Source organism: Panulirus ornatus, chromosome 24 (assembly GCF_036320965.1).
Source record: "Panulirus ornatus isolate Po-2019 chromosome 24, ASM3632096v1, whole genome shotgun sequence".
In the NCBI taxonomy this organism is placed as follows: domain Eukaryota; kingdom Metazoa; phylum Arthropoda; class Malacostraca; order Decapoda; family Palinuridae; genus Panulirus; species Panulirus ornatus.
The window spans coordinates 7,729,831-7,747,788 of NC_092247.1; the positions used below are offsets into that span (position 1 = coordinate 7,729,831).

Consider the following 17,958-nt stretch of genomic DNA (forward strand, 5'->3'; position numbering starts at 1 on the left):
TGACTGAAATTCTTTCTTTCACATTTTTGAACCATCTTAACCCTTTCAGTTGAATTTTGTTCTCTCTCCAAAACAGTGCACCATGCTTGAGCAACCTTCCAGAAGGGCCTATCAAGCATGACCATAGTAAATATGAGCAACTGCCAGGCCAGACGTGGGATGCTTATGACCAATGTCGAGTTTTTCTGAAGGATGAAGAGGCCACACTCTACAGTGAAACTCTTGACAAGGTGAGGCAACTGCATTGCATGACAAGGGTTAATGGATACTGCATCATTAACATAAACATATGAATCTATCTTGAAATTCAATAATACCACCACTTCCTGAACCATCTGAAAGATGAGAAAGACTGAAAACTGTGATAAATGATTTGTGTATTGCCTGAAAGCAGTGCAAACTTTGTTCCAAAGGGCTCTTGAACATGGTCAAGACCTATTGAATTTCTGTCATATTGATCTGCTGTATGCAGTGACCACACAAATGACAATATTTTTTATATATCTTCAGTGATCCAGCACCTTTTTGTTTGATATGATGAGTGTAAAACTGTATAGTGTCAGCAGATTGTGGAACTAGGCACTATTCTATGTATCAACAGTTGGAACAGACATAAAACGTAATATAAACTCTGCCACCATACAAACTCATGTATTGGGAAGAAAAGCTTATTGGCACACTTTTGATGAAAAATGTAGGTTTGAAAGGGCAGAGCCCAATGAGCATCTGAGAAAGTACTGGTTTGGTTTGGAATTAACCTCTTAATTCTTCCAGATGTAAATTTATGCAAGGCAAGCAACTTCTCTTGACATTAACATACCATCAAGTTTCATGCCTCTATTTCAAGGTAGGGTGATTGCCTAGTTGTTTGTATGCAGTAATTTCTTCCTACAGTCAGTCATCCTCAAGCCATGCTAAAAGCAACACATTCTCATGAGTTTTCTATGAAAGAAATTGAGCAGCTTTTAGTAAGATTTAGAAGACCAGGGAGAAGATTCAGAAATACTTGACAATGATGACCTGTCTTTGGATCATGTGGAGAACAATTTTATGTAAACTGACACTTCCAGCATTAAAAGTTGACTAACATGAGTCATGAGAAGTTTCTAGCAATGGAGGCAGTGATGCTAATGCCATCTCGACAATACTGCATTTGATTCGTGCTCAAATATAATTTTGCTCTTATAAAAAGATTTATCATACATGTAAAGATATATCATACATAAAATATGGTAACAATGAGTAATAAATTTTTTTGGCATATACTAAATGAATTATAAAATGTGCAAAGATAGCTCCCCTTTTGACAGTCAGGCCTTACTTGAACACTCCTCAGTGCATTGTTCGGACACAACTACGAAACTAAACACCAGAATGATGGTAGTGGATAAAATAAATTTCAAGAATTTTTTCCATTTACATGAATATCTTTGAAATTATGAGGTTAAATGCATTTTCTATACAACCAGGAAAACATGAGATACATGGTTGGAAAGAAAACTAACAGACATGGTACAGTATAGGGTTAATATGAGGTACTCATGAAGATTCATCTCTTTGACACTCATTTATCATGAGGTCAGAAGGTGTTTCTTTACAAGGACGTTATGATAATAACCCATACAAGCCTCAGATGTTATGGCACAGAAGTGAAGTAGCATAAAGTATCTGGTCATTCTGATCATTTATCAACCTCATGTTTGCCACTGTCAGGAATCAAGAAACAGTTTTTACACAGAAAAAAAGGGGAAGGAAGGTAAGGGAAAATACATTTATACTAACTGGACTATCCTCTTCCAAATGTGACACACTTGTAGCCAAACAAGGAGGTTAACCAGATTCAAACTGAGGTAGGCGAGTATACATAGCAATTCAGAGTGATGTCTTACACAGCTGTTACACTACTTGAAAGAATCTAGTACATGCCAAGTTGATTTGTTCTTAACATTGAGCATTTCCCCTTTTATCAATTCAAATTTCTCCTCCTGGTAAGTATTGCTATTATCTTCTTGGAGTTTTTAGCTCCATGTCATTATTGGCATGTTAGGATGGAGGATAGTTGGACCTGTTCCAAGGTTGATGCAGTGTTCTTTGCAGAGCGTATGCACATCAGTAATGTGTCGCAGCCCAAATCGCATTGGGTACTTCAAGGCTGGACCAGCCCTAGATGGGACGTTTTGTGGCAACAACAGTGTAAGTATTGTATCTTTTCCCCTACTGTGAATCTAATTCTCATGCATGAAGTTTTGAAATATTACATGCCAAGGGCGATGAATGTCTTTTATTGGGAACAAAATATAGTTTACTGATGTTAAAGAAAATATCTGCATACTTCTATTTTTCCTTGTACATTTTCAACTATCTTTTTGTGTTGTGAATACAAGGATTGCTTTGCCAGTTGTTTTCCAAAGTGGATGGGTAAGCATCACTCCATGGCAAAATTTTTACATTTACATTTTCTTCTAAAACATAAGGAATCCAGAAAATATGGTCAGATTTAGCCTTCCATTAAATGAGAAACACAGTGGTAGTGGTTGATGCAGCAATGCCCACCGCATTTCCTGCCTCAGTCCTCTGTCAACACTCATTTGAGAAATAATCCTTGCAAAAAGCAGATCAACAATGGTTGTAACTTATGCAAATATTGCACTCCCAGTTGTACTTTCCACCTTAGTTTTCTCAACATTCATTTGAGAAGCGATCCTAGCACTCAAAGAATTTACTTTACTACTTCACATTTATTCAAACCTCATTATGGAATCAAACTGAAACAAATATGTTATGATACCTTAATGGAAGGCAGTGCATAAAAATGCATGCATAATACTCTTACAATCATAAAACATAGCATAAGAAAAGTGTACTATTGTACTTGTGATACCCAAGGCCAAAGTTTTAACTTCCACTCCAAGTTTGGTCTTTTTTATTTATTTTTCCCTGCACTCAGAAATCAAGAAAAAAATCTTTAGTATCCCAGTCCCAAGAATTCCAGATGAGGTGGAGGTTTAATAGTCTTTTTCTTTTAACATCAACAGTGGTGCACTGCGGGTGTGTGCACACCATGGCCAGTGGAGAGGGAACCCCCCATAGTAAAGGGTGGATGGAGTGCCTGGCACCATATACCCTGCCAATCTGGTTGCTTAATCAATGCTCATGGGATCCAGGTTGGTTGATTTACTAAAACTTTGACTCGATCCTCACTTAGCAATCATTTTTGGTATTACATACATACTTCCTGCCTCTGGAATACCTTTTGTCTTTATGAAGCTTCTGCAGTGCTCAGGAGGCTGGCCATGTCCACTGGTCAGGACCATTGGTTATAAAATGTAGTAATGTTATGTGTGTGTGTCCTTGTGCAGAGAGAGCAGGGGAACTGGGTAATGAGTGCTCTATGTCTTCACTGTGGTAGTTATACTGTGGGCTTGAAGGTTCTTGGGATACGGTAAAATGATGTTTGTAGTGTTGTTGGAAAGGGTGATGTCCCTAGCATTGACAGGAAAGTGGGACTCATGTTCTTCTGGTGATTGTGGCTAGTGATGGGTGTACGTCTGCTGGGTAGGAGTTTAAGACTGAAATTGGAGGGCAGCTATTTAAAGCTTGTTGCCAGAACTTAGTGCTGAGCATGCTGAGGTGGGACTGTATTAGGAGGATCTTTGTTTCATTGTGTAGGTGCTGAGTATCTGCAGTTTTAAGGCAGCTAATGATTGTTCCGAGTGCATTGTTTTATTGGGTCTGCAGCTCTGTTACACTTGATTTCGTAAAGAGACCAGGTAAAGTGTACTTTAAAGTGGAGTGGGTGAAATGTTTGTGGTGGTTGTTAAGGGATTCTTCTTGTCCTAATCTGGTGTCAGCTAGTGTTCTACGGGCATGTGGTTTATGTGTTGCTTCTGCGTTTCAATATGGTGTGGGGAATGAATGTCATGTATATGTCACATGTAATACTTAAAATGGTTGGTATTTTGATCAGTGTAATTATCCGTTCAAGGTGACTGAAGAGTGTGAGCTGGATTTATGTATGTGGTTTTTAATATTTTGTAATATGTTGTGACACTATATAAAAAGTAAGACTTGGTATCTTAATATCATGACATAATTTGCATTCTTGAAAAAAGTACTCAAGAAGTCTTACTACCACATGTTTCTGCCATTTAAATTTTTTCATGCAGAAATTTCTTTTTCTTTCATACATGATCAACAGTTTCCTGAGTTTGTAAGGTAGCACCAATATCAGACGAAGAAGGGCCACATCTGCTTACATCCAATCTCTAGCTATTATGTGTAATGCACTGAATTCACAGTTCCCTATCTACAGTCAGGCCCCATGGACCATTCCATGATTTATCAATGCTTCACATGCACTGATTCATTCCAATGACAGCACATCAGTCCCAGTGTACCACATCATTCCAGTTCACTTTATCATGTGCATGCCTTTCACTCTCCTCTATATTCTGACCTTGATCAGTCAACATCTTTTTCACTCCATCCTTACATCTCCAGTTTGGTCTCCCCATTCTCCTTGTTTCTTTGTCTTCTGATACACACATCCACTTTATCAGCGTTTTCTCGCTCATTCTTTCCAAGTGTCAAACCATTTCAGTCCACCCTCTTCAGCTCTCTCAACCATGCTTTTTCTGTTACCATACATTTCTCTTGCTCTCAGAAATTTCTAACTGTGGATTTAATTCTACAACAATACTGAAGTGTAATAGTTATCTGAGCCTCATATTACCTGTATACTAACTATTTCAGGTGTCAAAGCGGAACTGTTCAAACCCTAAGCCCAAGAACAGTGCTGAGCGCTGCCAAGGAGTTTCAGCCATCCTTAATCCATGTGATGACACACAGGTATGACACTCATGTAAAATGCATGAATGATGCAATAAAGAGAAGTCCATAAACATAGTAAACCCATTAAAGTAACAAGTATCCAGAGAAAAGGTGATAATTAACCCTTCTGCAATTGATTTCACAGAAAATTTGTAGACTTTCTATATGTGACAGAGCTTGAAGGGTACAGTATTTTATTTGTGTTAACTACATATAAATCCAACATACATACCTACATGGAACTTTAGTAATATGTGGCATGATTATATGCAGCTGTGTAGCAGCAACCGGATGTCCATTATGCAATATGCAGACAACAAATGTTTGGAGTTCTCCACTGTGGTGACAGACCTCAAACCCACTGGTGCTCAGGCTCCCCACAACCCAGGTTTGTGATAATTACTTGTAATTACTGTTTGTATAGTATGGGTAGATAGTTCTACTCCTGTTCTGTCAACTCTAAAATCCTTTTATTTTTTCACACCCACCTACATCATTTTACTGAAAGTATCTATTAATCTTTACCCTTACCTCCACAAGACAATGATCAGAAATCCCACCAGCTGCCTCTCTCAGCACATTCAGTCATATGGGTGTTACCAGATGCTGCCTGTTCAAGGTGACACTGGAAGTGAAAATCACCTATGGTAAAGCTGTATCACTGAAGGTACAGTCTTGTCAAAGAATTTCTCACTCCAAAGGAGTTTATTTTCCCCTGCTCCTGGAAGTAGCACTGTCTTGGGGTGCAAGAGCCTCTGGAAAGAGACCCTGGGCAACACCAAGACTCTTTCATAAAATTGGTCCTGGGGTGAAAGAGGAGATTGAGTCAGTATTTTGAAGGATTGTTGAATGTGTGTGATGGAAAGGTGGCAAATGTGAGGTGTATAATGATTTGGTGAAAAGAGAGCTTGTGGTGAAAGCCTTGGGTAAGATGAAATGCAGCAAAGCAGCTGGAGTGGTTGGTATTGCAGCTGATTTCTTAAGAAAGGGAAGTTTGTGTTTTTGATTGGTCAGTTAACATTTTCAACATGTGTATATATCATGGTAAGGTGCCTCAGAATTGGCAAAATGCCTGTATAGTGCCATTGCATAAAGGCAAGAGGGACAAAAGTGAGTGTTCAGGTAAGAGAGGTATAAGTTTCTTGAGTGTACCTGAGAGCATCAGACTGGGGAGAACCAAAGTAGTGTCAGGAGTGGTAAAGGTTGTGTGGATCAGGTGTCTGCTTTGAAAAATTTTGGTGAAAAATACATAGAGATCTTAAGGATCTATAAAAGGCATATTAGGGCTTATAAATGCTTTGTGGAAGGTTTTGCAAATATATGTTGTGGGAGGAAAGCTAACAGAAGCAGAAAAGTTTTTATCAAGAATGTAAGGTATGTGTGCAAAAATTGGTGTCTAAGTTTGGGAGAGTATGGAAAAAGGAGAAACTTAAAAGTAAATGGGAACAAAAGCAAGGTTATTATGTTCAGCAACGCAAAGAGAAAGGTTAGTTCAGGTGTGAGTTTGAATAGAGAAAGCTTGGAGGAAGTGAAGTGTTTTAGATACCTGGGAATGGGTATGGCAGTGATTGAAACCATGGAAACTGAGGTGAGTCATAGGGAGGGTGAGGGGATGAAGGTTCTGGAAGCAATGGGGATTGTGTGGTAAGAGAGGTCACTATCTCATTATCTGGGAGGGCAAAAATGGATATGTTTGATGGTATGATGATGAATGGATGCGAAGCATGTAAGGTTCGGGAGAGGGTAAATGTGTTGGGAATGAAATGTCTGATGAAAATATGTGGTATCAGGAGTGTTTATCCAGTGACTAATGATAGGGTAAGAGAAAGGTATGGTAATAAAAAAGCATGGTTCAGAGAGTTGAAAATCGTGTGTTGAAATGGTTGGATGCAGAGAGAGAGAGAGTGAGGAGTGGTTGAAAAAGAGGATATATGTGCCAAAAGTGGAAGGGACAAGTTGAAAAGCAAATTGTAGAAGGGATAGAAGAATGGTGTGAATAAAATTTGGATCGCTCAAGGCCTGAATTTGTGATAGAATTAACTGGAATGAAGTGGTGTGCATGGGGCAGCATGCTGTCAATGGAATGAACCATGGTATATGAAGCAGCCTAAGGAAACCACATATGGCCTCATTTTGGACTGGGGGCTGCAGTTTTGGTGCATTACACATGACAGCTAGAGAATGGATTAAAGTGAATATTAGTTAGGAGCTTCTGAAAACACAGCACTTGAGTTGCCCTCTGCCAGTGGCTTTTTAAGGGTGAAGCACACATGCCTAAGAAACAGCACTGGAGTTCACCACTTATGTAGACTTTTGCCATGGCCCCTCCCTTAAGGGAGTTCCCTAGGGGAATGGGCATCAGAGAAATAGATAGACAGATAGATATATAATGATAATGATAATAAAATATAGATAATCTACACTTTAAATCAAGCAAAACAGACCATTCTAAATTCTTACCATTTCAAATACTTTTAAGTGAATCTCCTAGAAATAATTCTGTGAAAAACTCACAATTACTGAAAGACTTCTTACAGTTATTGTACATACCATGTAATGTTTTACCTCAGCACACACTTCAGTTGGCTCAATATGTCAGTGACAATAATATCTTTCCCTATACTACTAACCTCACAGTTTTACATAACTAATGAAAAGGCTTAATCCTATGCAAAATAAATATCTCATATTCATTACTGGATAAAAAGTCCATTGATTTGTTACATGAGCAAATTACATTTGAAATTCATAAGACTTCTATAAAACTTACCTCTATCTTAAAACTTACAAATTAGTGTTTTATGGGTGAGAATATTTCAGTAACAGAAAAGCTGTAAAGATTTTCTGGGTTAACTTTGTGGTTAAAGACCACCTTCTACAGTATCAGAAACATCCCACAACCCAATCTAAGTAATATTATTAATCAAATGAATACCCACACAGACCGTCAGTGGCAGGCATGTGCAATATTTTGTCTACGCGCTTCAGGGACATGGTACTCTCCCCGAACAGATCTCAGCTACTTACCTCATTTTGATACCTACTTTCCTGATGGGACACCCTGCCATATGGAGGCAGGAAAGCAATACTACTGCCAACGTCATCAATGTCTTCCTAAGGTTAGTTTGTCCCTGTAATTCTAATAATATCATCTCATGGTTTACGAACCTCCTTAGGCATTTCAACACACATCATTGCCCTTTTAATCCAAATGTAGTGTTCATCTGACACCTACCAACACTATTGGAATGTGGTCTCCCAAACTTTTTCATGTGCCATACCCAAAATTCATACATTTTGCAATCCCAGATAGTTTGATTAACACTTGTTGCAATGATGATCCCTGTGTTGATTCTAAAGTAATCACGTAATGTACAGGGTCACCGTGAAGCAAAAGCACTTCTGAACCCTGACCCTGAATGGGACGTTCATGTGTACCAAAACGCCCCGCCAAAACCTTCCAACAACACTGTCCCTGAGCAGGTTGCCAGGATCTTCGAGCTGGATAAAAACATGGATCCACTTCAGGTAAGCTTGTGGTAGAGAAGGAAAAATTTTCATAGGCATAGTTGTACTGAATATATAAACATCTTGCCACTTTTCCATCATTAAACTCACACCATCTAGCCACTTTTTCATCATTAAGTCACACTACATAGCCATATTTTCCTGAGAAATGCCATTACACATTTGTATGGAGTTCATTGGGCATGAGAAACAGATTAAACTGGCACACATGCACAGTTATCTTATGTTCCTAGTACAAATTCTGTTTACTGAACAAGTGGACTATCTTTATGATTATTGCAATACTCATTTTATTTCTGTAAATGCTGAGTAAAATGCAAGAAAGATGGGAGGTAAGTGGTGACTGAATGTGATCATTCACATATCTAAAGAAACACTCCTCCTGCACCAAAGCATATTTTTCCTGTCCACTAATCCTACTTATACCTGCATGAGTGAGGAAGATATGAAAAGAAAGAGGCAGGCTCCTGTAAACACATCCCCTAAATAATAATGAGAAAAGACAATAGTATGATCATATCTATCACCCTGAACAAGGCTGCAATGCCATCAACACAAACTTACTTTGAGATGGTTTGGGCATGTGGAAAGAATGCAAGACTGGGAGTTTACAAGGAGAGTGTATGATAGTACAATTAAAGGGGTTGGTGTGAGTGGAAGACCACCTGTGTCATAGGCAAATAGGGTGGAGGAATACTGAAGGGAAATAGTGGAGGAATGTGAGGAATGGTGTATGCAATGGAGGCATGTAAGGACAGGGATAAGTGGAGACTCATGGCCACCCCTTGATGGGAGTTCCTGGAGGGAACGGGCATCAGAGATATAGAAAGGTAGATAGATCAACACAAACTGAAAGCTAATGACATTTCAAGCATACCTACAGTCTAAACTAAAGCAACTGTTGCCTAAACAGAAACATAGGCTTTGGTAAGTCTTGGCCATAGAAGTGACCATTCTCCACACAGTTTATAATACATTCCTGTGAAAAAATAAAAAGTTCAATTCAAATTAATATTCTCATGACATACTTCTAAAAATGTTGGAAACATTTGTTTACTCAAGTTCCTTTACAACTTATGTACTCTACTTACCTTCCTTAACCATGATTCAAAAGCTCTAAAATACATATGTTCTTCCCATACTTGTTCGCCAGTTTCTTAGTATAGAGGTAATGCTAGTATTAGAAGAAGACTGACCTCATTTCCCCATGTACACTCTTTAGTTATCATGTTCAGTGCATGGAAACCAAAGCTCCCTATCCACAGCCAAGACCCACCAATCTTTCTATGGTTTCCCATAATTTCTGAGTGATATGTATCCAATGTCTTATCATATTACTGTTCATTTATGCAAAGTAAGTTAACACTGCCAAAACATGATGTTAATGCCAATTACTCTTTACTCTGAGATTTAAAGCAATTTACAAAGCTTTTCCAGTAACATCCTGATATTATGTCTTCTATACTACAGTGGTAACCACACTATATTTGTTGACAGATTACTAAATCATACAGAACACAAAGCTTTCAAAGTTAATCTATCTACATAGTGCTAAGGTAAAATCTTATCCTGAAGCTTTGAAGTGATAATGCTGTTGGGTAGGTACCAGCTGTGTATGGTTGAGAGAGCTTTGGTAAACTCAAATGCAAGAGCATATGAGATTAGCTTTAATGGATGTGTTATTAACCAAAATAAAATCTTTTCAAAGCCACTAATGAGCTTGGATGAATTTCAAACAAATTAATTGCTATTTTCTTCTGCAACAGTCTGAACCACTGGACCTGTACCATGTAGAAAATGAGGCCCTGTGGGAAGATAATGACTACGTCCAAGTATAGCAACTTAACCACTGCCACTCTAGGGACTGATGCTGCCATCAGAAAAAAAAAATAGAGTGGATCCACAGCAACACTAGAACAATCATATACAGACTGAGGGCCTATGTTATACAAAGCTACAATGAAAGGAAAATAGTTTGATACTACATTTTTGAAAACTTTGCAGCACAGCCATATGATTTAAGAGTTACATTCTCAAAGAGGTGGATCCCATCTTTTTCAGATGTTTTTCTTCTAGTAAATATAAAATCCTTTGGTATTCATATGAAGTATTTACATCATCAGTTTTCATGTAATGCATTAGTGATTTCTGTTTACATATAATCAATTTCATCATAAGAATGAATTGACAACTGTCATTTGTATCTCATTAGGGCTCACTTCCCATAAAATTTTCAAGACTGTTATTTCAAAACCTTAACACAAAGTTAATTCACACTTTTTGTATATCTTAATATGAGAATGAATTGTTCACTACCATTTGTATTTCAATTAATTCCCACAATAACCAGCTCGGGATCAGCTATTCTAACTCAGCCTAGAATATAAACCACACCATCAGAATTATAGACTTGATGATCTTGAGAATATTAGCTCAAAACAGTACATTCTGAGTTGGTGAAAAAATACTTTTGATCTAGTGTCATCACATGCCCTTCCATCAAAAAGTTCTCTAGTTAAACCACCTAATCTATTTGGCAAGGTATAAAAATCCACAACTACAAAGCCGCATTCATGTCAAATACATGTAAAAAATGTAATTGTAGTGTGTCATACCGACTTACTAATTCCTGCAATGAGATTATGCCACAGACATGGTTAACTCATGGCAATTAATGTAAAGTATGCTTGGCTGATAATGCTGTTTTTCAGCAGCAACACTACAACCATAGTTGCCAATCCTTGACTGATCAAGTTCTTTCTATGCCAGCCATCAAGTTCTCTAACGGTTTTAGTGCTAACTCCAGCCATGTTTCCTTTCTCACTGGTTATCACTCTGTAGAGTTGCTCATCCTTCTCGTAGGATATTCATGTATTTTGGTCTGTAACTTTGTAGCATTTTCCAAGGTATACTTGTTTATCTGATCGTCCTGTTTATTCCCCTATGTGTGGCTTTTAGCTTTATATATTTTTTGGCATGCATATATAACAGTGTCTTTCCCTTCTTTCTAGGCTGCACAGTTGTGGTTCTTTAAATCTTTTGTGATAATCCATTCATTCCACTCCTTTATCCCTACCTACAGACTGTCTCTATAGTCTCTCTCTAGCTAATCCATTTCCCCTGTTTGGTTGGTGACCATACAACAGAGCAGTTTTCAATCTTGATTCTCAGGTGCACAATGGAAATTTCTTTAGTGCAAACTTTTATTACTATCCAAAAATCCAGTAAATTTCTGGAACAAACCACTTAGGTATTGAAGGGGAAAATCCTAGGAGTTGGATTTCCACAGTTTACTTTACTATGAGCTCTAGAATAAGGGAGCAAACTCCTGTCTTAAACATGAGTCCCCAAACCTGTTTAGATAACTGAGCCACAAGGTTAAATTCAGTCTAAAGCATACTGAATCTCTAGTAGGAGTAATGATGTTAAAACTCTACAGCAAATAGTGCAGTGAATTCAATTTCCTATCAACTTTGATGATACTGGAACTACAACAATGCAGAAGGTATTACTAATGCTACAGCACTCCACACATAAACACTAAAATATTTACATCTTGCTTGCAAACATTAGACATAATAAAATATATCAATACTCTGAAGGAAGCAGTGATACTCAAGTCTGATTCCAAGCATATTTAGTCTGTGATGTTCTAGACATGCAGTTCAAATGGGCAATTTGAAAACATGTTGCATGTCATAGTTTGGGAACCTTTGGTCTTATCTAATTATTAATTTCATGAGCAAAGAATCACACCAATATACATCAGATCAATTGAAAGAATGGAAATACAAGCCATGTGAAATAATACTTTCTAGTTCAAGTCCCTGACGAGTCAGTAAATGAATGCCATAAAATGTGTGGATGACTAACATACTCATACAGCAAACATGGTAAATTTCACCCTTCTACCTTTGCCTGGTCAAACAAAACATCAAGTTTGAATTTGCACTGCCCCTAAACCCAAATTAAGAACATAACTTAAACAGTGCATTTCCATTACCATTTTTATTTGATATTAAAAAAAATTGCATTATCAAATGCCTAGGGGAAAATTACCCAATGTCAACAGTCTTTCTTTCAACATCAGTCAATCTTACTGTATCTTGGATGATATGACATGGCCAACAGACTTCAGTTTTAAACCAATCTATTACTGTGATTCCATCTCCTCTAATTCAGACTGCTGATGTGTCTCTTGGTATCTTTTTACTTCATCCTGAGGAGAGAATATGAAGTTTCTTTAAGTTTATATATTCCATTATCTAACATATTGGCTTAAATAAAGAGTAAGTGGCTAATTCTTCAAAAATGCAATTACTGGTATACTGTACAATGATGTAAGATATGTTTGAAGCACAGCTGTTTGTTGTTTGACACACTACTGTTCTAAGATGATCAAGAACTGAATAAATATCATAATGATGATTCTAGGTGCAACAACCTGCATTAAATGCTTGTCAATGTATCAAGTCTAGGAAAATAACAGTGGATGATAATACATTTTATACCTTTAAATTTTCATTTCTTACAATAAAAAAAGAGTTAAATTGAGGAAAATAAAATTTAAATCTTTTTCCACTGGTATGAATAAAATCAGTTATATATAAAACTAGTCATAAATCAAAAGATTCACATATGTAAACACTATTGAAAAACTGTATTACTCTATCAAAAATAAAGAAATGATGCCACAATGCATAATGGAGAGTTATGAATGTAAGTAAATACTCACCTGAATCAATTTTTTGACAGTTTCATTTTGTTCTTTGAGATCTTTCAGAGCTTGATGTAGAACCTGAATAGCTGGAATTCCATTTGTTTGGACACGAACATGAATTTTTCGTTCCATTGGATGTGGAACTGTGTAGCCACAAAATTCTATGGCAGGGCTACAATAAGAAAAAGTTTTCAATTGAAAGATTCTTTACCACCTCACTAAAGGGATGCTGACAATATAGTTACTGAAGATGCAAAAGTTAATAACACAGTAAAACAGTATGTAACAAATTCTTAAAAGGAGTGAGAGCAAACTTTGTACACTGGAAACTGATACAACTTAAATGCTGGGCAGATGATACATATGAATTTCTATAAAACATCTTTAAATAGGTCTATATGTTAATGAAACTGCAAAATCATAGTTAGGTTTGCAAATCTATTGATCACACATTACTATTTATGAATGAAATACAAGAAAATGCAAAGGATATATATAAAAAAGTGTACTAACATGGCTTCTTTGGCCATGTAATGTTACTAGAGCTAACATATAAATGGATCAGTAGAGGTAGCGGTGGGTAAGTGAAGGAGGGGGAAAGGTACAGTGGAAATGATCCTCTTGATGAATAGTCACTTAATGATACTTAATACTACATGGTTGCCATACACAAATTTTTTCATACTTGATTGCTGTTTCCTGAATTAGTGAGGTAGCGCCAGGAACAGATGAGGTCACATCCGCTCACATTAATTCTCTAGCTGTCAAGCTAAATGCATTGAACCCACAACTCCCTATCCACAACCAAGCCCCGCAGACCTTTCCATGATTTACCCTGAATGCTTCACATGCCCTAGTTCAGTTCACTGACAGCATGTCGACCCCAGTATACCACATCATTCCAATTCACTCTCTCGCATGCCTTTCAACCTCCTTTATGTTCAGGCCCCAGCTGCTTAAAAAATTTTTCACTCCATCCATCCATCAACAATTAGGTCTTCCTGTTCTCCTTGTTCCCTCCACTTCTGACACATATCTTTGTCAACCTTTCCTCACTCATCCTCTCCATATGCCCAAATCATTTCAGCACGCCCTCTTCAGCTCTCTCAACCACACTCTTTTAATTACCACTCATCTCTCTTATCCTTTCATTACTTACTTAATAAAAACACCTCATGCCACATACTGTCCTCAAACATTTAATTTCCAGTACATCCAGCCTTTTCCACACACCCTTATCTATAGCCTATGTCTTGCATCCATTTAATGTTGTTTGGGCTACTATACCTTCAAACATACCTATTTTTGCCCTGAGACATAATATTCTCTCTTTTCACAAATTTTTCAGTGCATCCAGAACCTTTATCCCCTTCATCCACTCTACAACTCACTTCATCTTCTATGGTTCTATTTGCTGCCATGTCCACTCCCAGGTACATAAAACGGTTAACTTCCTCAAAGTTTCTACCATTCAGACACACACCACAACTAACCTGTCCCTCAACCCTGCTAAGTTTAAGCTATATATTCACATTTACTCTCAACTTTCTCCTTTCACACACTCTTCCAAACTCAGTCACCAACTTCTGCAGTTTCTCAGGACTGAGCCTTAGAGAGAAAATCCTCATTTGGCCCACTTCTCTGTTCCTTCTTTTGGAGAAGTAAAAACTGGAGGGGTGATTTCCAGCCCCCTGCTCCCTCCCCTTTCAGTTCCCCACTACGACACACAGGGAATATATGGGAAGTATTCTTTCTCCCCTATCACCAGGGATAGATGGATGTGTTGGAAATGAAATGTTTGAGGACAATATGCTGTGTGAGATGGTTTGATTGAGTGAGTAATGAAAGGGTAAGAGAGACATGTGGTAATAAAAAGTGTGTGGTGGTGAGAGTAGAAGAGGGTGTATTGAAGTGGTTTAGTCACATGGAGAGAATGAATGAGGAAAGACTGACAAAGAGGACATGTATGTCAGAGGTGGAGGGAATGAGAAGTGGGAGACCAAACTGGAGGTGGAAGGATGGAGTGAAAAAGATTTTAAGCAACCGGGGCATGAACATACAGGAGGGTGAAAGGTGTGCAAGAAATAGAGTGAATTGGAACGATGTGGTATACTGGGGTTGATGTGCTGTCAATGGATTGAACCAGGGCATGTGAAGCATCTGGGGTAAACCATGGAAAGTTTTGTCTTCCATGGGAGACAGCAACTAAGTATAATAATAAAAAAAATATTTACATTTATCATACTTTGTCACTGTCTCCTGCATTGGCGAGGTAGCACAAGGAAACAGACGAAAGAATGGCCCAACCCACCCACATACACATGTATATACATACACACACATATACATACCTATACATTTCAACATATACATATATACATATTTACATATTTATACTTGCTGCCTTCATCCATTCCCATTGCCACCAATAGGGGAGAAAGAGTACTTCCCACATATTCCCTGCATGTCATAGAATGCAACGAAAAGGGGAGGGAATGGGGAGCTGGAAATCCTCCCCTCTCGTTTTTAATTTTCCAAAAGAAGGGACAGAGAAGAGGGCCAAGTGAGGGTTTTCCAACTAAGGCTCAGTTCTCTGTTCTTGATGCTACCTTGCTAACACAGATAGATAGATATAGAGAAATAGATAGATAGACAGATATCGAGAAATAGACACACATGCTAACAGACAGAAAAATAAGAAGGTAAAGACAGATAAACAGAAAGAAAATTTATAGAGTACTAAAATTAAGACATGACTCACAGATTCACATTTAAACTTACTTTTGCATGATGACATGTTTAAGGGCATTACCTAATGTATGGTCTTCCTCATTAATTACAAAGGTGCGACAAAATTCATCTTGTCCAGGCCCTTTTAACTGAAATATTACAATATGAAACAAAACTAAGAAATTATATCAACTTACAGATACCTGTTCAGCATCTATCTATCTATCTATCAATCTATTCTCTTTAAGTCTGTCCCTATTTACACTGGGTGAATCAAGTTCACATATCCTTTCATGCTGCCCACAAACATCCTTAACCCATGTCCATTGTGCTAAGCAAAAAGTGGAATTCCACACAACCATAGATGTCTCTGCTTTTTCACTTTCCATACATATGATTACAAATAAGCCCTTTGATATCTATCTGAAATATTCCGAGTCCTAATAAAATCCTTCTCAACACATTTCTCATCTGTTCTATAGTCTACCTCTTATTATATCTTTAACTATACTACTGCCCAAATATCTTTTTGACAAACCTATCCTCTACCATGCAATCTACATTCTCACATCATCTTATAACACTCTTGTCCATACACCTTTCAAATTATTTCTTCACACCATGTATCCAACTAAAATCTTGAGTTTTTACTTTAATTTCTAATACACTAATTAAGTTCTCCTAGAAGTCTATATTTACTACATATTTCAGTCAAATATATTGCCAATTCTTTTGTGCTCTGAGGCCACATGGTGATTAACATGGTAAGAAAACATATCCATGCTGGAATCCATCTGTAAACCACAATGTATTTATAGCTATGAAGTTTAAGAATTTTTTTTATGTATAATTGGCCTAAACAATAAAAAAATCAAGAGATCCTATGAAAATTCATATACATCAATACAGTCAGCAACGTGGTCAAGCAGCATGCTCCTTTGGAATCTGTACTTATGTTTACACTGACATACAAAATTCCCACTGAGTGTAACTAAAAATTGACCACAACAATCACATGTTAATCACACAACATGCAAGATGTAATTCAACTAATGGGCGTTAGGTGATTTTGTTCACATAATTTTTACTAATTTTTGCAAGTATTTTACCAGTCTATATTATTCAAATACACATTTGCCCTGAATTTCATAGCCCTCCCCACTGTCACTGATATATTCAGAGATGAACCTAAATATGTCAATCATCACCCTTCTAATAAACTATAAGTAATGCATTTATATGACTCGCTTTACTCTATAAATTAAGGTGATGGTGGTGCTTCATTTAAAGTCTACCATATAAGGTTAGATTCAACTGATCGTAGGAAAAAAATCCCTAAACTATACACACTAAAACACAAAATTAGTATTGAACATCAAACCGAAAACATGTGAAAATTATAAATCTGCTCGACCAAATTAATCGTTAGGCATGTTTCCGTCAAAACACTTCACTACCTGAGAGTCTGCTTCTACTCTAAATATACACCCAAGATATTGTTAAAAATCGCAGCATGAGTACCCTCTATATATTCTTTCTCCAAATCTCATGTAAACTTACCCATTCTAATTTGTTCTGTTTTTCATGCTCAATAACGTTTGGAACGCGGAATCCATCAGCTCCCACTGGCATATCTATATGCAACAGCTGTCCCGAAGAACAAACTTATTGTATTATTGTTGTTATGGTTTAAAACCACACCATCCACGCCAAGAATGTTTGGGAATTTGTAGGTCTTAATAGGAAGTCATGATTCGTATAATTATTGATCAATAACTAATATCGATTACGTAAGTAATAGATAATCTTCATTAATGATAAATTGTTATATATCATACACTATGTTTCCAAGTGGTGCAAACCTCAACTTTTGAGGAAAAAGGTCCAAGGAAAAAGGTATTATTCTACATAAACCGGAATTAAAGAGGAATGTTTGCGACAAAAGACAAAAACAATATGAAGAAGTGAATTTCGATTTATAAATTGTATTCAGATTCTATTTCAGATCAGATTAAAGAGATAACAAGGAAATGGTAATTGCTGGAAGTGTAAGAAGAATTTCATTGAAGATAACTACAAGAAAATGCTCTGTTCGTATTACAAATGCGACAAATAAATCAAAGGTTTCAATTGCTCTGAGGATAAACCTA

At 37.1% G+C, this 17,958-nt stretch overlaps 2 protein-coding genes across 3 annotated transcripts in view; one reads left to right on the forward strand and one right to left on the reverse strand.

Annotated features, from left to right (window-relative positions):
• LOC139757077 (A disintegrin and metalloproteinase with thrombospondin motifs adt-1-like) overlaps positions 1 to 10,733 on the forward strand; it is a 28,412-nt gene extending 17,679 nt beyond the window's left edge. For both annotated transcript variants that reach the window (XM_071677125.1, XM_071677126.1), the window contains 8 exons: positions 77 to 230; positions 2,098 to 2,193; positions 3,036 to 3,164; positions 4,753 to 4,848; positions 5,104 to 5,218; positions 7,774 to 7,949; positions 8,209 to 8,358; positions 10,125 to 10,733. In XM_071677125.1, the coding sequence (XP_071533226.1) occupies positions 77 to 230; positions 2,098 to 2,193; positions 3,036 to 3,164; positions 4,753 to 4,848; positions 5,104 to 5,218; positions 7,774 to 7,949; positions 8,209 to 8,358; positions 10,125 to 10,196 (988 nt within the window). In that variant the 3' untranslated portion in view covers positions 10,197 to 10,733. The remainder of the gene's footprint in view (positions 1 to 76; positions 231 to 2,097; positions 2,194 to 3,035; positions 3,165 to 4,752; positions 4,849 to 5,103; positions 5,219 to 7,773; positions 7,950 to 8,208; positions 8,359 to 10,124) is intronic.
• A 1,245-nt stretch (positions 10,734 to 11,978) lies between these two features.
• On the reverse strand, positions 11,979 to 17,544 carry Polr1D (RNA polymerases I and III subunit AC2 l(2)37Cg). Its single transcript, XM_071677130.1, has 4 exons — positions 17,369 to 17,544; positions 15,860 to 15,957; positions 13,094 to 13,250; positions 11,979 to 12,577 (listed from the first exon to the last, which is right to left on the reverse strand). The coding sequence occupies exons 1-4, from the start codon at positions 17,438 to 17,440 to the stop codon at positions 12,512 to 12,514; spliced, it is 393 nt and encodes a 130-aa protein (XP_071533231.1). The 5' UTR covers positions 17,441 to 17,544; the 3' UTR covers positions 11,979 to 12,511.
• Positions 17,545 to 17,958: the final 414 nt, after the last annotated feature.